General features: G+C 44.7%; 1 protein-coding gene across 1 annotated transcript in view; it reads right to left on the reverse strand.

The window, feature by feature from the left end:
* dnah3 (dynein axonemal heavy chain 3) overlaps positions 1-27,209 on the reverse strand; it is a 170,403-nt gene that overhangs the window by 45,740 nt on the left and 97,454 nt on the right. The window contains exons 31-44 of the mRNA XM_068003063.1: positions 26,977-27,068; positions 24,820-25,039; positions 24,208-24,342; positions 20,867-20,978; positions 18,423-18,664; positions 14,179-14,279; positions 13,980-14,085; positions 11,561-11,690; positions 7,405-7,641; positions 7,202-7,302; positions 6,188-6,482; positions 4,562-4,741; positions 1,937-2,060; positions 697-853 (exon numbers count right to left, since the gene is read on the reverse strand). Coding sequence (XP_067859164.1) covers positions 697-853; positions 1,937-2,060; positions 4,562-4,741; positions 6,188-6,482; positions 7,202-7,302; positions 7,405-7,641; positions 11,561-11,690; positions 13,980-14,085; positions 14,179-14,279; positions 18,423-18,664; positions 20,867-20,978; positions 24,208-24,342; positions 24,820-25,039; positions 26,977-27,068 — 2,232 coding nt within the window. The remainder of the gene's footprint in view (positions 1-696; positions 854-1,936; positions 2,061-4,561; positions 4,742-6,187; positions 6,483-7,201; positions 7,303-7,404; positions 7,642-11,560; positions 11,691-13,979; positions 14,086-14,178; positions 14,280-18,422; positions 18,665-20,866; positions 20,979-24,207; positions 24,343-24,819; positions 25,040-26,976; positions 27,069-27,209) is intronic.

Genomic DNA, 27,209 nt, shown 5'->3' on the forward strand with positions numbered 1-27,209 from the left:
AAGCTACAGGCCTTCCAGTATTTGTCTGCAATGGACGGATAGAATTGACAGTTGCTATGTGGAATTTGATATGTTCGGTCTATAATTTTATGTAACCGGATTGGAGCACCATTCATTTTGATCAAGCTATCTAATGGGACCTCTGTGTCCTGATGTGCAAAATGGACTTTGCACAAGTAGGCCATTTTGGTTAAGCTTTGCGCACTCCATAGCTGGGCAAAAAAATGTTGAAATAGGCATCACTATAAGTGTGACATGATTAACAAGCTTTCTGTCATTCCCATTTTGGAACTTATGTTGAACAAAACGAGGAAATGTGAAAGGTCGTTATTTCAAGTGTGTTGTGATAGACCAATTCTCTGTCATTTCCATTTTGGAATTCAGGTTGAACAAAACTGGGCAAAGCAAAATTGGTAGTACCTGCCATTGTAATTGAAGGCTGTTAAATACAATCCCAAAAATAGAGTCATTAACACTTTTAGAGCAAAAAAGGAAAATATACTCCTAGGGACTTCCTGAGTGTAACCTTTTGTGTGATAATTATGTTTGTACATGTGGCTAAATACCTGAAAACTCCTACCCAACATTTATATAAAGCAAAGTGTAACCAGCCTAGGAGATTTACAGAGAAGTACCTATTGCAACTTAGAATTACACAATGACATCCAAACACCATGGAAAAGTTTCATCACCCACCTTTAGATGAGTGCCTGGACACAACAGCACTCCTTTAATCACCCGGGAGAAATCTCGGAGATTGAACACATAATGGGATTTGGAAGGAGTTGGAAGAAAACTGTCCATTGCAGCCTTGTAAACCGCCATGGTAGCTTGCACCATCATCTTACCCAATCTAAAACAGAGAAGAATTTGGCAGATTCATTTTAAACACATGTTCCTAGCCAATACCACAAATCAGGCATTAGCTTCCTACACAAATAACAACAATATGAAGCCTTTCACACAAGAAAGTCCCAAACCACATCACAGAGGTGTAATCAAAAAATGGACACTGAGACAAATATGGAGAGATTAGATGGGGCGACCAAAAGCTTGGTCAAAGAGGTGAATTTTAAAGAGGTTCTCAAAGAAGGAGAGACAGAGAGGTTTTGGTGGGGGGGGGGGGGGGGGGGAAATTTCAGAGCTTGGGGCCCAAGTGGCTGAAAGTACGACCACTAATCGTTGAGTGAAAGGAGAGGTGGTGCACAACAGGCCAGAGTTAGAGGAACGGAAGGTTTGGGGGGGTTGGGGGTTGTAGGGCTGGAGCAGGTTACAGAGATAGAGAGTGGAGAGACCATGAAGGAATTTAAACATATGGATGAGAATTTAAATGTTGAAGCCTTGAGGATCAGGAGCCAATGCAGGTCAGTGAGGACAGGTCTGATGGGTGAGTGGGACTTAATGTGGGATAGGATATAGGTAGCAGAGTTTTGGATGTTCTGAAAGTTACGGAGGGTGGAGGATGGGAGGCCGGCCAGTTGACTATTGGACTATTTGAGTCTGGAGGTGATGAAAGCATGAGGGTTTTGGCAGTAGATGGGCTGAGGCAGAGGTGAAGATGGGCGGTGTTATGGAGATGGAAGTAGGCGGTCTTTGGGACGGAGAGGATATGGGATTGGAAGCTGAGCTTGGGGTCGAGTAGGATGCTGAGGTTGAGAACAGTTTAGCCTGAGACACTGGCCGGGGATGGGGACTGAATCAATGACAAGGATACAGAATTTGTGGCAGGGGCCAAAGACAGCTACTTTGGTCTTTCAATATTTAGTTGGAGGAAATTGCAGCTAATCCAAGACCGGATGTCACTCAGTCTGACAGCACAGAGGCAGTGGAGGGGTTGAGAGAGGTGATGGAGAGGTAGAGTTGGGTGTTGTCAGCCTACATGTGGAAGCTGAATACCCCCATTTAATTTAGTTAATTGAACTTTGCTGATCCTTACCGTAGAAAAACGCCTTCAAATCCTTTTCCAAAATGCCAATCCGAAATTGAAGTAAAAATCTTCATCATGGTATCATCATCAAATGAATCAATGGAGATTATATTCAAATGGCGAGTGAAGCGCCCTGTCATGTAGAACAGAAGAGTGACTTCAGAACTCCAGAGGAATTGGGGAGCAGCAACTTGGGTTTTATGGTTTGTAATATAGATATGTACAATTGAAACACTGCTTTGTAGTTTATATAAACACAAAGTACTTTATTCTCTTGCATTGATGTAAAACCCAATCCCTATAAATTACACAATCTAATGTCAAAGACCAGATGTTTTTCCCATAATATTGCACCTCTAACATTACATACCCATTTGTTTTTCATTACCTCTGTCACATTTCTGGATTTTTTTTTGACCATTTTCCCATGGAAAGGATCTAAATATGAATTATTTTAAAATATGCTGTTAAATTAAAGCTAGTTTTAAAGGGCTTAAATTCAAAGGACAGCAGGGCTGTCAGGTGTGTATTGGATTTCAGATCGAGCCTCTGAAACCATCATTCTGGAGACAATGACGGATAGCTTGACAACCCAGTGACTGTCACATTCATTGTCGTTGCGACAACCCTATTAATTTGACCCCATGGAGGACATTATCAAGTGGACTCCACTCTGGGGGATGGAGTTGGGGGGGAGGGGCGGTAACGCAGTTTTGTCTAAAAGCTGATGCTGCAGCCAGGCTTTTAAAAAAAAGAGACACAGATTGCAGAGACAATGGCCCCGACATTAGCGGGGAGGCGGGTTGGCGGGGTGGGGGGGGGGCAATTGGGCGCGTGGCAAACTCGCATGAACCAAACTTACCATTTCCGATGCGATCATACATTGATTGAAAGTGGTTAACGTCCTCTCCGGGTTTCGCACCAGGCAGCTAGTCTGATTGACAGGCAGGCTGCCGTCAGGAACTTCAATGCGAGGGGTGGGGGGGGGTGGGTGGGAAAGAGAGAGAGCCAGACGTCATCCGGCGCTGGACTGGAAGACCGGGGGGGGGGGGCGGGAGGAGAGGGGAAGAACGGGGAGGGGGGGGGGGGGGGGGGAGAGAGGGGAAGACCGGTGGGGGGGGGGGGGGGGGTGGGGGAGATCGGGGGGACATCGAGAGGGTGAAGAGGGGGACATCGGAGCAAGTTTAAAAGGTAGGTGCATTTAGTGTTTTAACGTCATTGCCTGTTTTTTTATTTAATTTATTTTGTTTCTTTCTCCCTGATCTGGCCCTTCACACCTGGTTTCACCAGGCATGAATCAGAAGCGGTGGGCAAGCCGCCCAGGTAAGTTAAAAATCTTTCTAATCACTTACTCTGTCACAGGTAAAATGCCTTAAGTACCTCAATGAGGTACATTTGGCTCTTTAACTGTTATCCTGCCGGCTTTAATTGCCGGTGGGACTTCTGGGTTCGGGTCACCCACGCCCACACAGGTGGGTCCCTGGGAAACTCGGAAGCTGGCGGGTTGGAGCCAGCTTCCAAACCCGAACAGGATTTGCGTGATTTTCGGAACCCCCCCGCCCCCAAATTTGCCTCCTAATATCATCCCCAATAAAGCAGCAGAGTGTTGCAAGAAGGTGAAAAAGGAAAAGAGACTAAAGGGAGATAGGCTCTGCCCTGGGATGTGAGACAGGCTGCAGAGAGATTATTCTATTTAAGTTAAGTAAGACAAACTAACAGAGTAGGGGTAATGTCACGGCTTGTTTATTTTGTACCGTTATGCAAATGTAAGTTATACCAATTGAACTAACCAACTCGAATCAAAACCTATGACTCTGTACGTGTCACCTTACTGTGGAATAAAGCAGCTTACAATTCCAATTAAACTTCATGTCATCCAGTGTTAGTTTGGTCCACCTACAAAATGATTGAAGAAACTTGCGTGTGAAAGGCACAGATATCCAGTGCTGGTCACAATTATTACTTCCCTTTAAGTATGTGTAGCACGGACTGAGTCAATTCGCTTAAAGGTTAAGATACACAGACTGCCAACGGGAGCAACTAACATCATTGAGCCTCAGAAGGTATCTATAGCAGACTGGAATTCATAACAATCCTTTATCTGCATTGTTCACTTACTTTGACTATGATTGAAAAGAAAGGAATATGTATGCCTGGATTCCCGGGTGGGGCCAACAAGCACCCTTTGACGGCCTGATAAGCCTGGTTTCACTAGGCATACTGCTGCCAATGAAACAAGGAGGTTCTTAGTTTAGTCAGGACCTTAGTTTAAACAATGGCACAAATTGTGACTTAGCTCTAAGCTCCCATTCAATTAACAGGTAACAGATAAGGATGAGCTATCGTAATTGTGGCAGGTATGCACAGGGCAAATATCCCAATTCAGCAACAATGTACTATTTACGTGTATTCGGACAAACATACAAGGATCTGCCTGAACTCAAAATCAACCGTTCAAGGAAATTTGGATGCACTTTTAAAAATATTATCCTGGTATGCAGTAGTTGAATCTTGTAATTACAAATTCAAGGAACTAAATGCACTAATACTACAATGCGTTTAAAGCCAAAATGATCCTGATAATAGTATTTGCCATAGTCCTCCAATATAGGGCATGCTTTACAGCTTTCTCACCGGTTATATCATTCCTTCCTCCACCAGGGGGCCCCATTGCCGCAATAAACAATACATTTATGATGGTCAGCTTCGACGTGTCTTTCTTATCATACCAGTGACCATGATCTATCCATTGTCGAAGGAGCTCAATAGGTGGCTGTGCTCCATAGATTTCTTTTGCAGGCATATTAAGATCATCTAGAATCAACACATGAAATACTTGAGTGAAATTCTCTTTTATAAAGAAAAAAAACTGGTATTCATATACTATCTCTCAGCACATCTAAAGCAAATTGTAAAATCCACCTGAATGGGCCTTGGTTTAGGACAGCACTTCTGACAATGCAGCACTCCCTCAGGACTGCACTGATGTGTCAGCCCAGATTTGCACTCCACACCTGGATTGGAACTTGAACCCACAACCTTTTAAGTCGGAGGGAAGAGTTCTACCAAATGAGGCAAGCTGACACTCTAAAATTAATTACAAGGTGACTTGGAAACTTCAATGCAGGCCCATTGACAGGGCACAAGAGATATCCAAATTCTACTGATCTTAATGGAAATTTCAGAGCTTGGGGCCCAAGTGGCTGAAAGTACGACCACTAATCGTTGAGTGAAAGGAGAGGTGGTGCACAACAGGCCAGAGTTAGAGGAACGGAAGGTTTGGGGGGGTTGGGGGTTGTAGGGCTGGAGCAGGTTGCTCATTCCTTGAAGCTTTCCCAAGAGTCTTCGGCCTAAAAATTGTGCCGTGTAGTGCCCGTTTACCCACGCCTGAAGCAGGCGTTAGGCCTTTTGCATATGCATACATCAATAAGGGGCCTAATGCCCGACTGCGTCCCTACTCCAACACTGGTTTTCCCTGAAGTAGCCAGCGCCACAGGTTTGCACTCAGAGAAACTGGCCCTAGGGATCACCTACAGCAAAAAATCTAAGTGACTTACCTGAATGTGGAGCCTGGAGGAGCAGGATGCTCCTCCAGACACCACGTTAAAGGACCTGATCACTGCTCCCACCATCCCCCCCACTATCGCCCCCGCTCCCGACACCCGATCCTCCTCTACCGGCCCCCGATCGCCCTTCCCCTGGCCCCAACCCCCGATCCTCCTCGACCCGGCCCCCGATCGCCCTCCGCACCCTCAGCTCTGACCATGACCTGACCCGTGGCCCCGACCCGACCTGAACCAAAGCCCTGCGTTGTCTCGCAACCGCCCCCATTGCCGACCCAACCCGCGGCCTTAACTCCCGGGCCCGACCCACAGCCCCACGTTGTCTCGACCCCCATCCCCGATCCGACCCTCGGATCCACTTAACTGAAGGCCACTGCGGCGGGCTGTAGCGCCATGCCTACTCTATGACAATGAGGTCAGAGGCATAATATCAGGGGCACCTCAGACCTCACGATTCTGGTGCAGGATATTCACCCTGCGCACCCGAGTGCCCAAAGATGCTGCAAACTGCAATGTGTGGCATATAAACCAAACCTTGCAGAAGATTCACAATATGCCCATTTGTCTTTATTAATGATATCAATAGTAATTAAATAAATCTTGAATTTTCACTATTAAATAGAAACATTAAATATTTTTTCATTCAAAAAAGATTTTTATTGCACTAAAGTTACCTACTAAAATTTAGATCCCTCACCTACAAACACAATGGATTGCTTTCCCACAGGTGGACCAAAGACCCCCTTCCTCCTCCTGTCCAGCTTGGACATTATAATGTCTTGCGTCTGATTGGCGGAGGTTCTGGCGGAAAGGCTGATGCAGTTGGGAATGTATTTCTCTTTAGGCAGCCGCATGAGGAAGTTGTTTGTAATGGCAGACTTGCCTGTGCCAGTGGGGCCCACAAGTAGCATCGCTGTTTTGTGCGAGACATAAGTGTCCAAGAAAAAGGTCTGCCTGGCAGTTTCCATGGTAGGAATAATAAGATCTGAAACCTGGAAATCAAGGTAAATTAGAGGAATGAAAATCAAGACTGTTACAGCTGTATCCTATAAGGTAAGACATTATAACATTTGGATTTCTTCATGTATCCAAATTACAATAATCTATTTAATTTATTTTTTTTATGTCCTGGTTATATTTGATATTTGAAGTATGATAAATAAAGGACAATTTGTGAGGTTTAAAATGCTGTTATTGGCTAGCTAGATGACTAAAGCCTAAGAAGCAGGGCAATGAATCAGGCTAAATGACCCAGCCTTTCTTCTGTTTACAACACCAAGCTCAAAGACAACTCCTGAGAAATGCTTTCAAAGCCAAGTTGTTCCTTTTTAGGGATTTTAAGAGATGACTTCAATAAGAATTCTGAAAGGATAAGAATATAGAGCTACCGATGATCAGTAGGGGTCAGCTTCTTCCAGACTTTCAGTCTTTAAGAACTCTTTATTTGGGTTCAAAAGTTTTTTTGTTAAAGTTTGAATTGAAAGTACAAATATTGGTGCAGTAGTGCACCAGGAATAAGTTATATTCCTTCGATGTTTGGTTATAAAAGAGGCAAATTTGCTGGAGTACCTGAAAAAGCAAGAAAAGAAGCAATCATCATATAGTCACGGAGACCTACATCAAGTATTGTGCTGATCTCAGCCTAGAAAAGATGGGTAGTTAAACACAAGCAGCAGAAGTATAAACTCCCAGCTAAAAAAGACAGTCTAACCTTTGCTCCATCAGGGATGGCTAATTCTTTGGTGATGTAATCAGTCCACACAGCCCACTGTCCACTTGCTTGCTTTTTGAAATAGTAATCGTAGATGCTCCCTGTGTGAAAACCATAAGAAGAAAACACATTAACCTCTTAACCATTCTACTTTAATTAGGGTTCCTGTATTTTCAAAGTTTTATATTCAGTTGGGCTCTAACCTCTTTCAGGAAAAATATTGTTTTTTGTAAGTTTGACACTCTTCGGACGGGGATTATTGTCATCCATTCCCAAAATCAAATTACGGAAGAAAATATCGAATTTCTTGCGGCTGTCCCCGTTGATTGTGGCACCGATAGCCCACACTATAGCAAAGAGGAATAAACCCTGCAGCCAGAGGGTAATTTGCTGACTTGACATTTCTTCATTCTCCTCCTTTCCTGACTGAGCTATTTCATCTATGGATTAGAAAAAGACAAACCAGTTATTAGCTTCGCAATTCACTGTTAACCCCGTTGAATACCGCTGAAAATGGCTTTTCTTTTGCTAGAACCCGTTGGGCACTAGGAATCCTTCATCAGGATTTTAAGTTTTGGCTTTAGCAAGTAATTTTTTTAAAAATCTCATTAGTTTCAGGGTACCACCAAGAAACACAGGGTCACCACCCCTCAGATTCGTCACTAACTGGCCAAGGATATGAAAGGAAATTGCCAAGATTTCCGCATCGCTCATGATATGTTGACGGGGTTAGATGAAGAGGGTGGGAGGAGCCTCGTGTGAAGCATTAACACCAGTATGGACATGTTGGGTTGAATGACCAGTTGCTGTGCTGTACGTTCCATGTAATTCTATGTGATAGGCACACAGAGCAAAAATAACGAGGCAAGAAAACATATCCAGAACGGAGTCAAATTCTGGCATTCAATGAACATGTTCGGAATTCGGTTGCTACTCCCTCCAACTGGACACACCTTTCAAAATGTATATTTCCTTGATTTTACAGAGTCTCCTCTTAAAAGAGCCTGTTTGTATGATTGGTTGCGGGCATACAGGTACCGCACTTCGTAACAGGTCAATGTAAAAAAGATGACGAGGAGGATAAAATAACTCATAGAGTGGTAGGTATTGGAACACAGTAAATCTACTGAATATTTGATATTTTTCGGGTAAACTTTAAGAATAATTGGGGGAACATGTGTGCTGTTTGCTATTTATTTTTCATTCATGAAGGCAATCTTAACCCTACCTGCCTGATGGAAACCGGATGGCTGGGCCGTTGAAATCGTCCAGGTTACATACCCACCGGAAAGCTGGCAGGAGCTCATAGTTCCAAATTTTAATTTGTTTTACTGAGCAGGCGGCAAGGACACCCGACCAAAGCCAGCGGGGTCCTTCTTTACATCTGCATGTCTGGTCCCAGTAACTGCACCAGCACTCGAGTAAGGTGTGGAGGTCTGTATAAAATGCTCCACATTTAGACATGATATATTAAACAGCAGCTGTTTAGTTACAACAAGCCTTGTTGCACAGAGGATTGGTGAAGAAGAAAAGCTACAAGATAGTTTAAATTTTTTTTTGATGCTCAAGTCCCGATATAAAAACTCACCCCCCAGCCCGATGATCGTACTCTAAGATCACAGGTAAGACCTAGATTATTCTCTGAAAGTTATAATCATTTGTATTAATTTTGTTCAGAATTTTGTATTTTCCACCTCTAGCCTCCCAGGGAGCATGGAATGAATTGTAAATCAGATTACATACGGAGGGAGAAACTGGTCTCCATCGTGCTGGATTTCTGGACGAAAAATAAGAGTGGGGGAATTTCCGGGTGTGATCTCCCAAATTGACAGCTGGCGACTTCTGAGTGCCCGGGGTTCCCACCTAAAACAGGTGTTAGGTCCCTGGAATGTGCTAATCGGGGCCCAATGCCTGTTTCAGGATCCTGATGACAAATTCCGCAATAGCTCGACTGTTTACGTGCCTCGCGTGCTCCACTCAGTTTGTCTGGGTCTACAGTGGCCTAACCAGTGGCATTAAAGGGACCACTGGATGCCGCTGAAGAAAAGGTAAGTTCTTTGTTACTTTTACTGACCTTCGCGTAGAGCGAGGAGAAGCAGGGGTGCAATACTGCAGGCAGCTGCTGGCCCACGCTCACCCCCACCTCAGGACTTACCTGTTCAAGGGAATTTCAAAAAGATGACTTTTACGATATTACAAAATGTACGGTTCTCTTTTGCTCCCCCCCCCCCTCCCCCCAGCCTACAATAAAAAATCGTGAACATTGTAAAAGGGTAGTCAAAGGAAGGGTGGGTCCGATTAAGGACAAAAAAGATCTTCTTGTGGAGGCAGAGGGTAAATGAATACTTCGCATCAGTCTTCATTAGAGAAGAGGATGCTGCCGTTGTAGCAGTAAAGGAGGAGGTAGTAGTGATATTGGATAGGATAAAAATAGATAAAGAGGAGGCACTTAAAAGGTTGGCAGTACTCAAAGTAGAAAAGTCACCTGATCCAGATGGGATGCAACCTAGGTTACTGAGGGAAGTAAGGGTGGAAATTGCGGAGGCTCTGGCCACAATCTTCCAATCCTCCTTACATATGGGAGCAGTGCCGGAGAACTGGAGGATTGCAAATATTACATCCCTGTTTAAAAAAGGGGAGAGGGATAAACCCAGTAATTACAGGCCAATCAGCCTAACGTCAATGGTGAGGAAACTTTTAGAGACAATAATCAGGGACAAAATTAACTGGCACTTGGAAAATTATGGGCTAACAAATGAAAGTCAGCACGGATTTGTTAAAGGAAAATCATGTTTGACTAACTTGATAGGGTTCTTTGTTGAAGAACGGAGAGGGTTGATGAGGGTAGTGCGGTGGATATGTTGTGTAGACGGACTTTCAAAAGGTATTTGATAAAGTACCACAAAGTAGACTTGTTAGCAAAATTAAAGCCCATGTGATTAAAGGGACAGTGGCAGCTTGCAAACAAAATTGGCTAGGGGACAGAAAGCAGAGAGTCATGATGAACGGTTGTTTTTCAGATTGGAGGGAAGTATACAGTGCTGTTCCCCAGTGGTCGGTGTTAGGACCACTGCTCTTTTTGGTATATTAGTGGCCTGGATTTGGGTATACAGGGTATCATTTCAAAATTTATAGAAGACATGAAACTCGGAAATGTAGTAAATAATGTGGAGGATAGTAACAGACTTCAGGAGGACATAGACGGACTATTGAAATAGGCAGACACATGGCAGATGAAATTTAACACAGAGAAGTGTGAAGTGATACATTTTGGCAGGAAGAACGAGGAGAGGCAATATAAAGTAAATGGTACAATTTTAAAGGCAGTGCAGGAATAGAGAGAGACCTGGGGTATATGTACACAAATCTTTGAAGTTGAGAAGGCTGTTAAAAAAAGCATATGGGATCCTTGGCTTTATAAATAGAGGTATAGAGTACAAAAGCAAGGAAGGTATGCCAAACCTTTATAAAACACTGGCTAGGCTTCAGCTGGAGTATTGTGTCCAATTCTGGGCATCACACTTTAGGAAGGATGTCAAGGCCTTAGAGAGGGTGCAGAAGAGATTTACTAGAATGGTACCAGGGATGAGGGACTTCAGTGGTATGGAGAGACTGGAGAAGCTGGGATTGTTCTCCTTAGAGCGGAGACGGTCAAGAGGAGATTTGATAAAGGTCTTCAAAATCATGAAGGGTTTTGATAGAGTAAATAAGGAGAAACTATTTCCAGTGGCAGAAGGGTCGGTAACCAGAGGACAGAGATTTAAGATGATTGGCAAAAGAACCAGAGGCAACATGAGGAAACATTTTTTTAACGCAGCGAGTTGTCATGATATGGAATGCACTGCCTGAAAGGGTGGTGGAAACAGTATCAATAGCAACTTTCAAAAGGAAATTGGATAAATGCTTGAAGGGAAAAAAATTACAGGGCTATGGGGAAAGAGTGGGACTAATTGGATAGCTCTTTCACAGAGCCAGCACAGGCCTGATGAGCTGAATGGCCTCCTTCTGTGCTGTACCATACTATGATACTATAATAGAATCGATCAAATCATGATTTTTAGATACTATGTTTAGAAAAATGCATATGGAAAATTGATTTCCTCCCAAGTTCTCAAAACCCCAGGAATTTATTAGTCCTTTTGTGAAAATTAAGTACTAAGCGACTGATCCCCAACGTACTTGCGCACAATTATCAACACACTACTGCTTATACTGCAATCACATAGCACTATTCTAAAACATTAACATTTGACAGGTAGCTGTTCTATAGCTGTACAAGCTGAATGTCAGGTAACCCAGCAAAGGTGCATTAATGCTGTGTATATGCAGTAAGATTCAGATTCAAATAAGAACACCTACCCATTAAACAAGAATAGAGCCTCATCATAGTATAGGCCAGGTGCATTGATGAGGTCTGCACGAAAAACTTGCATTGCATTCGGGTAAATTCCAAACAGGGCTGGATCAGCCAATGGAACATGTCATTGATCTAAAAACAAAGCAATTTAGCTGTCCACCTGAAATGTATTTACATAACAATTTTTCAGAATCTTCAAAATAGCCCCCAAATGATTCAGTGAGTTTATCCATCGAGTAGCTAAGGGAGTTTATCCGGTAACCCATTTGCACGAGGAAGATCCCAAATTTGAGTCCTGGCCTGTCCTGAACTAGCTGGTCTTAGCAAGGGCAGCAGTAGGAGTGTTACAATTGACCTCAGTACCCCTTGGTAAGGGCAGGGATATCAGCCCGGGTTCCCACTTTTGATCGTTAACCAGCGATCCCTCCCGGAAGCTTGCATATGTTGGATGGGAACAAGGTTGGGCTCAGCTGTAGCACCCCAACAGTTGCACAGCCTGCCAACACTCGCCATCAAGCCCTCACTCTGGAAATTGTGGCCACACGATGGGACAAAAGAGAGACACACACAGAGGGACCCCAACATCTGTGAAACCGTACCCAGCAAGGAGTCAGAGCTTTCAGGAGAAAGGGGGAAGGAGAAAAAAACTGGTCAGAAAAAAAACCTCTCAAAATAACAAGATGACCAAAGGATATCCTGTTGAATCCCCAAATGCAGTGTGTTCCGTTAGCTATACCAGGGTACCACATATACTGCAGGTCTTCCCTTCCCAACTAGTTGAAGCAAGCAGCAGTGATTTGGTACTTTTCTTTCCACAACAGTACTGGTTTTAATGCATATCTTTCAGTGGGGTCACTGCATAAATATTTCCTTAATTTTAAAGAAAATTCTTTAAAAGAATGCAGAACAAGTATTAAAAAAAATTGTCTACATGGATGTAATTATCATCCTTTTCTCAGATAAGTTAACCTTGGCCACTTCTCTGTCCTCAATACTTAAGCAAAATTATTTGCTTTACTGTGGAGTAAGATCTGAGCCAGTGGTTGAGAAGGTGCATGTTTAACATGTGAAAAAGAGCAACAACATTTTTACACTTTTGACTATATTTTTTAAAAATTCATTTTCCTGCTTTATTTTACCTCCTTGTTGGGGGAGGGGGTGGAAGTAACTCCTGTCAGTGGAAAGCTGCCAATTTTCTCCTATGGCTGTTTGAGTCAGCCGCTGAGGTATGCATAAAAGCAGCTTGCTGGGGATTCTGCCTTGGATTTCCTCTTGCTCTGTGCAAAGGACTCTTACCTCTACTTGGTGATTCTCCACACCACTGGCCCGAGTTCATGAGCTCAGTGGAATATAAGAAAACTTATATCCCATTACTCTGTAGCACCACTCACTGGAGCTCCAATGCACTTAACCAGTAACTATTCACGGCCTGACACTGCCTGAGGTAGTCCTTGTGGTGGACTCCACCATAATTTCAGCAGGGGTCCACGAGAACGGCCAGAAACTAGTCTAGGACCCAGTTATGTCAGGTCCTAACCTCGCAGCAAAGATTCCTGATGGCCTCCAGCCGCTTCTTAAAAGGCCATTGGCTTAAAGTGGTGTCAGGGGGGTACTCTGATCATCAGAGTTTCTGCATCCTGGGCCTACTCAAGGACCTGGTGTACGGTCAGTTTAGGGCCCATCGGCAGGGGGGGGGGGAGGGGGGAAGAGGAGGGGCTAGACTCTCAAAGATTTTAAAAAATATTGTTTCCTTAAAGGGTTTCACGGCAGTCCCCTTTGTACAGGAACTGTTGGACAGAGGCAGAAGTCTAGGTAGGCTTATCTCAGCATTTACACAGAGATTTGCTGCCCTAATGATTGTCAGGGCCAGGATTTTTCCCATTTGAAATTAGTAAGTGCAACTGGGTAGGTTATGATCAAATTAGCAGTAGCACCAAACAAAATACCAAAGACTATCCCAGAACAATTTACCTTTGGCAACTGGGAACTAGACTTCGATTTTTATCCATTGTCATTAATTACCATCTTGTAGGCATTTAATATTTGCATCTCATACATAAAGTTTGCACCAACTTCACAGCTAACTGAAGTAGATTGTCTAGTTTACAACCAAGCTCACAGGGGGAGGGCATTCTTCAGTATTGAATTTTGTAGTTGAAGGTTAGGTCATAGATGTATTGCGTGAATGTGCTGAACCACAGTGAGAGAATTGGCACAAGTGAAAGAAAGACGAGAATTAAAACTGACACTGGAAACTCACTATGTGAGAATCTCGGGCATGAATGAGATTCCTAACGCTCAGCATGTCCACTTACTACATGTGGTGCCACTGATTACTGTCAACAACACTGAATAACAACTTGGGCACATTTTGTTGAAGTTTGTCATTTTAAATTTAAACATTTCAAAATATAAAGTTACCAATTCTTTATGTTCAGGGGTGATAGTTGGTGGTAGAGTGTCCATGTAAGAATCTTTCAGCGGTGTCCAACCCAGTTGATGGGGCTCCAGGTAAATCATACCACACCTATTAAAAGAGGATAGCAAGTTAGCACTTGACAACAGCTGCTGCATCCTGTGCCAAGTGCTTAGGCTTTGATAATCTCACAGTTCATCATACCTGCTGACTGTCGCTGGAGAAGCCTGTTCTAAATCAGCTGGCTCAAATATTAAACTCATTTTGGAATTCATCTGGATAATTTCGCCACTCATCAAACACAACTGGAAGACAAATGGCACATAAACAATGGAGAACAGCACAGTGTAGGAGAGCATTTCGTCATGGGTCTAATTCAGACATTCAGGATCATTAACGAGCCTCCAGCAAATCTTTTAATTGCTCTTCCAGTTGAAAGAATTGAAAGCTGCCCAAACACTGATGTTTTACAACTTTCAAAACTGTAAGAGATTAAATCAAACACTAAAATGTTTCTTCTCCTCCCCAAATCTTCCTGGATCACACTACATTCCACAGTGGGGAGTGTGACCTGGGGCTCGATTTTAGGAGCGTGTTTCCGGCGGGTTCCCAGCGGGGTGGCCCCGAAAATCCCGATCTCCGGTCACGTGACCGGATCGCGACGAAATCCCGGCCACTTCCGGGTACCGCGCTGACGTGCGGGTCTGCGCACGCAAGCCCCGCTGGTGGGAATCCCGCAGGCAATTAAAGCCAGCGGGGTTCCACTTGAGAGTACTTAACTTGCTCGTTGTGGTCAGTTAATGAGCTGAAGCAGCTGTCAAAAGACGAAGTGTGGGATTTTAGGTTCAAGGCAGTGAGTTTCCCACACTGGGGGAAACAGTCTCCCTCCAACCAGGCGTGTTGCAGCCAGCAGCCTGTGGCAGGTGCCAAGGTGCGCTCCACGGGGGAGAGCCCTCACCCACGCAGGAGGCCACCGCGTCACATAGGGCAACCCCTGCCCTCCACCACCCCCCGCCAAGCCAGAGGACAGACCGACACGAAACCGCAGCCCCAGTCCGAGGAACCACACACCTACCCTGCACAACCCCTCAGACCAACACCTGCCAGTTGGGTGGTGTGTGGACACACTCGGAGGACGAAGAGCATGACCAGCACCAGCAGCCTCGCAGTCCACGCCGTCCGCCTCAGAGACGTGGATCCCCCCAACACGGTGTTGTTGCACGCCCACCTGCACAGCAGGAGGGAGGGCTACCGCAGAGAGAGATGCGTCGCAGAGAGCACTACCCTCGCCACAGGGTCCACAGACCGAGGCGCAGCTCCCCGGACCTCTCCCAGCAGCAGTGCACAGGGAGGCGCAGATTCGCTCGACATGTAGTCGTGGAGATCTGCAGCCTCTTTCATGCCGAGCTGCTCCTGGCTGGCCCCAGCACCAACTGCTTACCTGTCGCTGGCAAAGTCACCACTGCCCACCACACCTTCTCCTCCGCATCCTTCCAGGGTGCAGCCGGCTACACCGCCGATGTCTCTCAGTCGTCTGCGCGGACGAGCCCTGCAAATACACCTGCACCTACTCTGCAGTAACACGATGGGTGGCATCAGTGGTGGGTCCTCATAGTGATACCCAGGAGCGGGCATTATTGGACACAACGGACAGGATTCGCGGAGACATGGCAGTGGTGGTGTCAATATAATGTGTGCTGTTTGTTGCTCTGAAATTCAATATGGGTAACACCCATGACAAACCCTCAGACACCCTTGTGCACCCCTTTCATGCTGACGAGACGTTTGCCTTACGCTGCCTACTGCACATATGTGATGCATGCCCTGTGGCTGCAGCACAGGTGGTGGCAGGTTGAGTGAGGCTGGCCGTGAGGGAGATGCACGTGAGGGTGAGTATGGGATGGAGCCATGAGATTGTATGAGGATTGGGTTGCGTGTTAGTGGCAGGATGAGTACTGGCGAGGTGAGTAGGTGGAGGTAAGATGAGGATGGGGTGTGAGTGGGTATGAAGGGTGATGTGACAGAATAGTGTTGGCGGTGCCGAAGGAGATGTGGGGTGGGGGCAGTGTTGTGGCAGACGGAGTGTAGGGGAAAGACTTCGTGTTCTCACTGTGGCGGACCTACTACGGTAAATGCAGCGCCTCCTGCACTGTATGCAGGTGGGCGATATGTTGGTGGCGCAGGTGACCCCCTCTGCCACCTCGAGCCAGGCCTTCTTGGTGGCAGAGGCAGGCCGCTTCCTCCCACCCCATCTGATGATACCTGGGGTGAGGCATCATTAAACTGGGAGCAGCCTTCCCCCTGGGCTGCTCCATGCTGCAATTTGTCCCATTGGTTGCAGCATCTGTCAGTGGAGGACTGCCCCTTTAACTAGAGAGCCTCCAGCTGACAGATCGTACTGCGCATGCGCAGCCCGACCGACACGCAGGCCAGCGCCGTGGACCCCGGAGGAGCAGGTAATTGATTCCTATTAGTGGGTTGCCTGCTACGATCGCGTGGGCAACCCACTAATTTCGCCGTCCGCGTTTTCGACGCTCCCGGAGGACCACCCGCTGGGAACCCGCAGGCCTACTAAATTCGAGCCCCTGATCTCAGGTTTCTACCAATGCTGCTGTTGAGCTGACTGGTAGGAGATACATAACAGCATCCAACGGTATCTCTCCCTCTCATCTTTCCACTTTTTCTTTGAGGAAACACTGTTCATTGATTGCCCCTTATGACATGGATGAGTGGCGCATATGAAATTTTGCGCATGAACCCCCATTCAACCATCAACGTACTGCATTCTCATGTTGCCTAAATACCACAGATTTAAGTAACGTATCGCATCAAACAGAAGTATGTCCTTTAAATGCTAAGTCCCTGACCATTCTTGTAGCACCTTATTCAAAGCTGATGCACTGTGCATAAGTAGCAGAAAATTATCCAGGTCCCGAAATTCCACTGTGGTTCTCCCAGTCTCCCACTACAATTTTGGCAAGAGATCGGCAGATCCTCAGAGAAATAGCAGCCGTTTGTAGTCTTTTCTCTGGGGGTTCCGCTGGCCTCCTACCAAAGTTACAGCAGGAAACCGGAAGGTGTCACACTGATTCTTTCGGGTAGGCGGAGGGCACCTGATTAGCACAATAAGAAAATCAGACCCAATGTCTCATTTCAGAATGAAGAAATAAATTAGTTTTCTTACCAACCTGATAATAAGAGCAGGTTTGAGGGAGCTAAGTCTGGAGCCAAGTTGGCTGGAGAAGTTAGATTTTGGACTTATGACACACAGGTAATTTGCTTGACATTTTGCTTCTGTGGCAACTCACAAACATTACATCTTCCATTTCTCTCTTCCTGGAAAAATTTGTAAATTTCTTATGTCCCGAATGGATTTTATTTTTAAATCAGTCTGTTTGGAGCCCTAAGGTAGCTACAGTGACAGGCTATGGTTTCAGGTCTTAAACAACAGTGATTTTGTTAAATAATTACATACATTGTGCTGCTGGGTGCTTAGCAAAATAGTATAGCCTTGCTGGAGAAGACAACTTTCAAGTGAAATTGAAAGAGTACAGTGATTGCTGTTGAATATTTTATCTCCTCAATTTAACAATGAAGGAATAAAGTAGTTTTCTCAACAACCTGGTAATGAATCAAAATCCTGGGAAGCGGGAGTCAAGTCCAACTGATGGGCTAAGTTCTAAGGTTAATCTATCTCTACCCGCTGAACTATAATAACAGCAGAGGACCGGCTGTGCCCACATGTCTGTTCCTAAAAGAACAGCTGCACCGAAACCCATAACCAAAGAGGTCTATTTTGTTTTAGGTGTCTTAGGGAAATGGTGCAGGTGGTGGGGGGGGTGCAGAAAGCCCAAGCAAGAGGCAGTATTTCTCCTGGCTCCACATTACATGTAATCTCATGCTTCTTGAGGTTGGAAGAGAATACTTCCAGGCTCTCAGTCACCAACCTCTATAGACTGACACCTTCCTGAGGCAACCAGATGAGATGCTGGTTACTGTTTGTGCTTAGTGACTGACAATGCTCATTTGGTTTGTGGTAGCTAACGGAAGTCAATGACCCAACTAATTCAGCTTCTTTTACTTCCTGCCTAAAGGGCAGGGGTGGAAGGACTGATATTACATACCTGCACAGTTTGGGATGCGTCACAGTGACAACCATCAACTCCATGAAAGGAAATGTGAAGGAGGTGATAAAATTGCCTCTTAGAACTCTGCATAACCTAATGTGCATAGGCAGGCTGTTCCACAGAGCTGTGGCAGACCCATCTGACTTCACCCCTGTGGGAAATCTTGACGGGAAGCTTGGGAAAATATTATGACAAGAGCTCTTAACGATCTACTGGAAAGCATTGGGATTGAACAGGATCACACTTAAGCCCAAAGTCCAATCTTGGCAATGCCGTTTCTGCACAAATCTCTCAAACTCTTCAAAAAAAACGTCCACCTACTTTCTTGTTATCATCCAATACAGTGTTCATATTTTCAATCCAAACAGCATCAACAGGTCCATCAAATACAATCCACTTTCTCTTGTTGGTAACAGAAGTTGCTTGTGCACGAAAAGTTGTGGCGAGAATCCCATCTGTCCACTCATGGCTTACAGGATCAAAGCAGCCGTACAGCTGGCCCATGGTTACAGCCTTAGGATTTATTATACAATATTCAACAGCATACTCGTCCAGTAATTTAGCTTAAAAATAAAACAAATGAAACACATAAGAAGTGGATCCAAAACAACTCAAGTCCACCAACTTTGTACTTTTCTATTTCAGCACTCACAACTGAGAATGGAATGTACTTTCCAGTTTGACATAATAATCCAATTGCAATTCTTTTCCTCCTTGTCTGAAAATGGAACAAATATTCCAACAGATCTTTATTGCATTCAACCCCTGGCTCTCCGGGACACAATTTATTTATAAAACTTAAAATAGCTGTTGTGAACAAATGACACAAACAGATCTTGCGGAAATTTTCACTCTGTGGTTGGCGAGAGAGAAAGGGTGGGGGGGATTTTTGAGTAGCGCCCAAAATTGACACAAAGTCAGCAGCCACTCCATCCACCCATTCATGCTGGTCCGAGCCGTTTATTAGCATGCCGCAGCTCGCCAGTTCTGGGAGGGCAGGAAATTGGCCGGCTCTCAAGCTTAGCCAGCCAGCAGGTCGAGCCTGGGCCGGGGTGGGGGGGGGGGGGTGGCGGTAAGGCAATCCCAGGGTGGGGGAAGGGTTCAAATGGGCCGGCAAACTTGAAAGCTTCCTGGGCCATTTTTTTGAGCGGCCGCCAGCAGTCCCCAGCTCAACGCCTGATACAGCTGGATGGAGCGTGTGCAGTGGACGCTCAGCCCATTTATATCTGAAAGTTGCAATTTGCAATCGGAGTTGTAGAACCGGCATCGGACCCCGATTTGCATATTTAAGCAACCTGTTTCAGGCAGGCAGGCTGTTCCCCCCCCCGCATTTACAGGCCCACCTGACAATTGTAACTTATCATACACCAGTGACACAATTCAGTTCATTGTGATAGGTGATCAATGAATCATAGAATGCACAGAAGCCATTTGGTTCATCTAGTCTGCACTGGTGTTTTTCTCCACATGAGTCACGAGTTTAATCTACTTTCCTGCTTGCTCCCCCATATCTCTACATCTGCCAAATTGCACATAAATGTCTTTACCTTTCCTTATTCAAATCTACTTTAGTCTACACAAACATCATGCTCTGTTTGTAAAAATCATCAAGCCTTGAAATTACACCATAAAACCATGGAAGTTTACAGCACTGGAGGACACCTGGCCCATCGTGCCAGCGCCGCCTCTTTGTGATCCAGAATTAATCCCAATTCCCGCACTTTCCCCGTAGCTCTGGGTCTTCCTCTGCTTTTAATATTTATCCAATTTTCCCTTAAAAGATGCAACTGTCTCTGCCTGAACCATTCCCCATGGAAAAGCATTCCATGCTCCGACAATACTCAGTATAAAAAAATAATGTCCTAACCTCTTTCACATTGGAATACTCACACAAACACTTAACACATTAGTCTGAAAATCCTCTTTCCAATATTTTAACAGAAGTTGTAACCCATTTATTTCAACAGGCTAACGCCTCTGCAGCAGAGGGCTTTGAATGAACACGTTTAGTAATGGTGTAATTTCAAGGCATAAAATATGTACACTATACAGAAATCAATGATTAATATGGGTTACCCGATAATAATGTATCAATCACCATTATATTTTTATATACACAAGGTTTGTATGTCAATGCATTGTGCTGTTGCATTATTCCATCCACTTTGCTTGCTAATAAATGCATAGCCAACCCTTCGCCGATGTAATCACTGTCATATTTACAAGTAGCAATGCCAGGAGGGAACAAAATAGAGAAGTGGGTCACAAATACCACAGAAGTATTTCAATCTGTAAAGGCCCAAAACGTTGTCCCTACCCACCCCTTCTCCTTAGTAAGAACTAACCATCAGTACTGGCTGTAAGAGAGAGCTGGGCAAAGAAAAACCTGTAAGACTGGTACTAGTATTCTTCACCCCTATCAGCAGAATAAAAAGACCACTGTGCCAGCGAAATGATCTTGTGTGCCAAATTCTAGCTTTAAAGCTCCACGACCATAATCCTGCTTTACTGCCTTTAAGTACACCCTAAACATACTGTAATTTTAATGTAAATAATTTCATTTTTGTCTGTAGAGTTGGAAATTCCCTGACATGTACAATTGGCTGAATCCTTGAATTGTGGCCTTACAAGTGCATTTTACAAGCAATTGTCACATAAGGAAACACACAATATTAATTGTCTGAAAGCTAGCAGGATATATATTTATCTTATTTTGCAAAGATACAAGAGGTAATTTTCTATATAAATATCTGATAAACTGTTACCTGCGTACAAGTCACCAAGTGCTCCTGCCAACACTTTGAAGGCACAGGTTTTACCACCCAAAGGATCGCCAACAATCATAAATCCATGACGTACTAACATCATCTCATAGATCTGATGGAGCAAAGCATAAATTAACAGAATACTTCATTTCAGTCACAAGGTTCTACTTCTTACATTGGTACAGAAGCAAAGGATGCATACATAACTACTAAGACATATGTTACTTATATATACCACTAAGAAGCGGGTAACTTAAAAAATATTTTTGCAACATGATAATTATCCCTCACACTGTCAGAATTAGGGATGGAATCTTTTCAGACACTATCAATAATCAGTAATTCCTCGGTCATGGGCTGATACAGTGTTGACTTATCCCATAATTACAGAAGCATTAGGGTTGTGTGCTGCAGATATATCTGTGAATAAAAGAGAACCAGACAAAAGCAAACAAACAAAGAGAGGAGCACGGCATACGAGAGAGATGTTTAGACACAAAATTTTACCATCAACGGGACATTACAATATTACAGAATGATGACACAGTTAACACAATGAGAAGTTTTATAATGTCCGCAGGGCCACACAATTACATTTATGACATATATCACAAATGCAATTGTGCAGTGAGGCCCTGAAATTCTGCAGGGGTTCTACCAACCTCTCACCGTAACTTTGGCCGCAGACTGGCAGAACCCCTTGGGAAACAGACAAAATTGCTGTTTTCAGCTGTTTAAGCCGTTTCCCTGAGGCTTCCGTTGGTCTCTCCCTGAAGTTATGGTAGGAAATCGATAGAACACCCGTGGAATTTCAGGGCCTGAGTTATGTTCTTTCTCCAATTATCATGCATAAACTTGCACCTATGAGGCACCTTTAATACGGTGAAACATCCCAAGACGCTTCATAATTGGGACATCGAGCAAGAGTTTGTGGAAGGAGTTGGGGAGGTGACAGAAGGCATGGTCGAAGAAATAGATTTTGAGGCTTTTGAAGGTAGCATGAGATGTAGCAAGGCAGAAGGGATTAGGAATTCCAGAGTGCTGGGGCAGCAATGTGTGTAAGTTCTGTCATTGAAAATGGAATGAAAGGTAGGGAGGACATACAATAGACTAGCATTGGAAGAGTGGACAGTATGAGCTGGCACATAAGACTATAGGGAATTGCAGAGGTAGGGTTGGTCCCAGGCCATGAAGGGGTATCTAGATAAGAGGAAGATTTGCAATCAGTGCGCTGGGGGACGAGGAACTAGTGGAGGTTAGCAACAGCAGGGGAAGGGGGGAAACGGGTAAGTGGGACTTAGTGCAAGATAGGATGCGGACAGCTGATTTTTAAATGAGTTGGCGTTTGCTTAGGGTGGAGCTCAGAAATCCACTGGAGAAATCAAGCCTGGAAACGGAAAAGGTGTGAATAAGGGTCTCACCCATGGTGTGGATAGAAGCTGGGGAAACTACGGAGGTCAACATAGGCAGCCTTGGTAATGGACCAGATGTGGGGTTTGAAGCTAACCTCAAGGTCAATCAGGGCACTGTGGGGTTCAGCCTATGCGAGCAGCTGGGAAGGGAAATGTTATCAGGAACTAAAGTGCAAAAGTTACTGATTGGAGCTGAACAGAATGGTTTTGATCTGGTTAATTTGGGGAAAGTTCTGGCTCATCCATGACTTGAATAGGCAAACGGATAGCACTGCATCATTCATGGAGTTGAGGTTGATGGAGGAGAGGTAAAGGTGGGTGTCATTGAATATATATGGAAACTAACCCTATGCTTACAGATAATGTTACTAAGAGGCAGCGTCTAGATGAAGATTGGGGTGGGGGGGGGGGTGGGTGGAGGTGATTCTTAAGTCACAGGAGGAGCTATAGCTGGAGATGTGCTGACCACATTGGGACAGGTGTGAAAGGAATCATGAATGTCTAATACCACAGAGGTGGACCGTGCGGGAGAAATGGTTGTCGAGAATGGAGTAGTCAACGGCATCATAGGCAATTTAGAAGTTGAAGAGCACAAGGAGGGATATTACACCATAGTCAGAGTCCCAAAGGATATCTGGTGACTTTGACCAGGTCAATCTTGGTGCTGTGGGCAGGATGGATACCAGGCTGAAGAGATTAAAACAGGGAGTGGATGTGGAACTGGGTGACAATGACATATTCATGGTTCCTAGCGAGGAAGAGGAAGTTAGTGACAGGGTAGTAGTTGGAAAGGCTATAGGGATCGTGGACAGGCTTTTTAACAAGTGAGAGTTTTAATGCAAAGGTCTTCACAATGTATTCTTCGCTATCTCTAAGTACAATACAAATACAGCAAAGGGACAAATTACTTTTTCATTTTTAAAATTATATAGGAGGTTTTCAGCACTAAGAACAATTCATTTTGTTTAAAATTCTAGCTCATCCAACTAGACTTGTTATTTTCCCTTGGCCACGTGAAGCCCTTACCTGCCCAATGTCTGAGGAAATGAAGCAGTTGATGTCAGCAAACATTGGGCTGAGGGGAATTAGTTGAGTGCTTTGGGGCTGAGTTGAGAGAGCAATGTTGGGTCTTGACGTAAGTGGTGAGTCTCATGAGGCATGGAGGGGAGCAGCTACAGGGTAGCTGGAATGGAGGGAAGCTGGCGGTGGAGGAAGTGATATTGCAGGAGGAGATTGAGACATCAGAAGGGATAGTCTCATACTTAGAGCTGCCACACATGACCTCAGAGGTAAGGATAGAAGAGGTGTGGGAGGGAGGATAAAGAAGACGAAGGAGCGCACAAAGGTGTGTGCGGTGAACTATAACTGCGGCAGCATCAGAACCATGACGTTAATCATTTCTCAGGAGGCCTGAAAGTCCTATCAAAGTCCTTATCTTTAAGTCCAATGCAGATGTTTCAGGGTAACAAATTATTTTGTTAACTTTATACACGAGCTTTCAACATCTGTAGCAGCAACTCATTTTTTTAAATTTTAGCTGATCCAACCAGTTGTGTTATTTCTAACGTGTCATGTGAACCCCTTTCCTGCTGAATGCCTCAATAGGTTCTGGCGTGGCAGTGTAAAAACTCACTGGAAAGACCCTAATTCATTGGTATTTATTTGGCAGCATAATACGGTGGCTTGCCTCACTAAGTTAAACATTGGTGGATCAACAAAGAATCGTGCCTAGTTTGTGCCTCTCTTAATAACTCCCCGGGGGAAAAAAAGAGGGAAAAGTCACTTTACCATTTGAAAGTGTTTGGGGAGGATAACACAACCGGAAAGGGAGATGATGGTCTTTAAAATTCAGCAGGTACTACAAACTTATGCTTCTTGAAAAGGAAAGGCCAATGGACTGATCACCGGCTTGAAACAATTTAAAGTGACCTGAATAATCTTCCCAATAAACCACGGAACAGGCTGAAGCTTCATTTTCTTGATGTTGTTCTTTAATGCACCAAGGAAAACCTCACGATCCGGTTCAGGGAGCAGCACACCAGGGAACAGGTCAGATATAATGCCCTAGAGCAACGGGACAGAGAGACTGCATTTTAACAATGGATTACATGGCTTTTTATTATAATTCTGCGTGCCGATCCCGATGATGCTATGAATGTTTTGACTTGAACAGCCCGACCTGGTCTAAAAACAGAAAATGCAGGAAATGCAAAGCCAGTCGATTAATACCTTAAAATCAAAAGCTAAGTTCAACCTTGGGTCTCATCCAAAATGTTAACTTATTTTTCTCTTTTCAGATGCTGATTGGCATTTTCAGTTTTTGTTTCATATTTCCAACAGTTGAGTTTTTCTTTTTACTTAAACATGAAAGTTGTACTTTATCACTTTCAAGCTGTGCAAGGCTCATATATCTGCACTATTTCCTTAGCATGCCAGATTATCATTTTCACAGAGTTTTGCTCTCAATTAATAAGCTTTGCACGTCAGACTCAATTTCTCTCAGTAGATTTTTTTTTGAAAGGTTTACTTTTTAAAATGTACCTGAAACAGAGGTACATCCTGGGACAAAAACTTGGCTAAGTTCACATCCAACAGGGCTCGTAACAACAGTACACTCTCATCGTCGTCTGGGAATTTCAGCTTCAGGTTTCCAGCTGCGGTCAGGACTGATTTTACTGCACGCATACCATAATCGTAGTGATGCTGTGATGATAACTGTTCAGAGCACAGACGGTAGGTAGCCACAATCTTCTGGGAAAGACTGGAGGGGGGTTGGATGGGTGGGGGGAGGATGGCAAAGAGAAGAGTTTAACAAAAAAAGAAGTACTTGTCCTGTAAATTTTAATTTATTTTATCTACTTTTAAGTCATAATAATGTACAGAATTAGCAAAGACATGAAGAAACACAACTGGCAATCCATTGGGCAAGAGAGTTACACCACATAATACTGCACCACATAATTAAAGATTTATTGCTTCAGATCCACCATCCATGCTATAGGTTTTTTGTATTACAGGCTGGGTTTTGGGAGAGCAGCCTAAGAGTGCCACTCTCCCAAGTTTACTTTTAAGTTGTATTGCCAGTCTCTCCGTGAACCAGAAATATACTCTGTTCCAAGGGAAAAGGCATGCACAGGTGGGCCATGGCAAATTGCCCTCTGCGGACGTGCAACAAAGAAAAGGCCTTAAAATATTTTTCAATCTTCAGGAGTCCAGGCCAAGGCCCATGCCTGGACCTCCAAGTGGGCCCTACTTCTGCCATACTGCAGGCCGGTATGCCTGGTCCCACTCGGTGTACCAGTCTACCACACTCCAACCACGCTACTCCCTCTGACGAGGGGCACCATGATTGGGTAGTTAGAGGCTCCATCCCAAACAATACCTCATGGAAACCACAGGGGAACGCCTGGACCCAGTGTGTCTGGGTCCTGGCCTAGTTTGCAGTCTCTCTGCTGCATTCCTGCCAGACTTATGGTGGGAGTACGCCGGAAGGGCTATGGATTTTCGGCCCCATAACGTCATCACGGAGATGCACTCATATATAGCGAAGACCGTGTGCCGCTGATGCAGTGTTTTTCCTGGGCACCATTAGGCCAGAGACGGGCATTAAAACCCAAGAGAAAAACAGGTCATATTGGCCACCCATCTAAAAGGATCCAGCAGCTTTATTTTCCTCTGGCTGCTGGCTGTGGGAGAACCAGATGACGGGAACCTCTAGCTGAAGAACAATCCAAAACAGCTAATGAGACTTCATCAAAAGACGTGTGCCATTAAAACTCTGCTTTAGCTCATAGCTGTCATATAATATTTTGAGAAAAAAATATTTTTTTAAGGAAAAAAATGGCAGGTATGTCTGATTGCTAGACTCATACTTAATTGTTGCATAATGATGAATTAAAATTTAACTAGCATTATCCCTACTGGTGCTCATGAGGTAAAACTCACTAATGTGATCGGATGTTTTAATGACTGAGTCATGTAATATCAAATAGATACAGGCGCAAAAGTCCTCGGGGATTCTGCTGGTTTTCCACCGTAACTTTGGCAGGTGACCAGAGGAATCGGCCGGAAAACGGCAGAATCACGGCATTTCTGGCTATTTCCGCTTTGCCTTGTAAGGGGTGGAATATCTGCCCGCCACTTACAAATGCCAGTAAGAGGGTGGAGCCAGGGCAAGTGGCTCTCTACACTGGGAGTTCCCGCTCCTTTAGACCCGGCGTGTCAGTGGAGAACGATACAACCTGTGAAGCGAGACAATGTGGGCCCCATTGGTTGCGTCTAGCCCAGGAAAGCAGTCTGCACCCCCTAAGAAAGCTCCACAGTCTTCTTTTTTTAAGAAGGAGCTTGCCGCCCCCCACCCCGTGAACACAAGGCGCCAAGGAAGACATGGCTGTGGTGGGGGGGGGGGGCGGAGCAATCCCTCCAAGGCAGGCATGCGCCAGTGTTTCTGGCCACCACAGGCAAGCAAGCACAACAGATGGTGCCCGAAGTGCCACTTGCACCTGTCTGTCACATGATAATGAGGTGTCCTCCCACTCGACACACAAACCCCAGCAGGGTCAGCACTGGAGGGCACCAGCGGGCACAATCCCGGCATAGCCCACAGACTTTTGGTCTCCTGGTAGATAAAGATAAGGAATACTTATGGTTACAGTTTTAAAAGGATATAAAATAGCTGAAAATTAATTTGCTCTTTACCTTCGTGAGTCAATAAATCCCATTGAGTAAAGAGAAATTTCACCAATCAGAGCGTAGTCTGGAACCATCATAGCGACTGTACGGAATAATGCCTGGAGAAATTAGAGTAAAACGTGCATTAAAAAATCCAACAAGGGGAAACAGTAAGATCCAACCCCTAATACCCTGGGAAGGGAATGAACCCAATCGCCAAATTAGGATGCTCGCCTTCATTTGAATCCATGACACCAGTA

Source organism: Heptranchias perlo, chromosome 22 (genome assembly GCF_035084215.1).
Source record: "Heptranchias perlo isolate sHepPer1 chromosome 22, sHepPer1.hap1, whole genome shotgun sequence".
Taxonomy (NCBI): Eukaryota; Metazoa; Chordata; class Chondrichthyes; order Hexanchiformes; family Hexanchidae; genus Heptranchias; species Heptranchias perlo.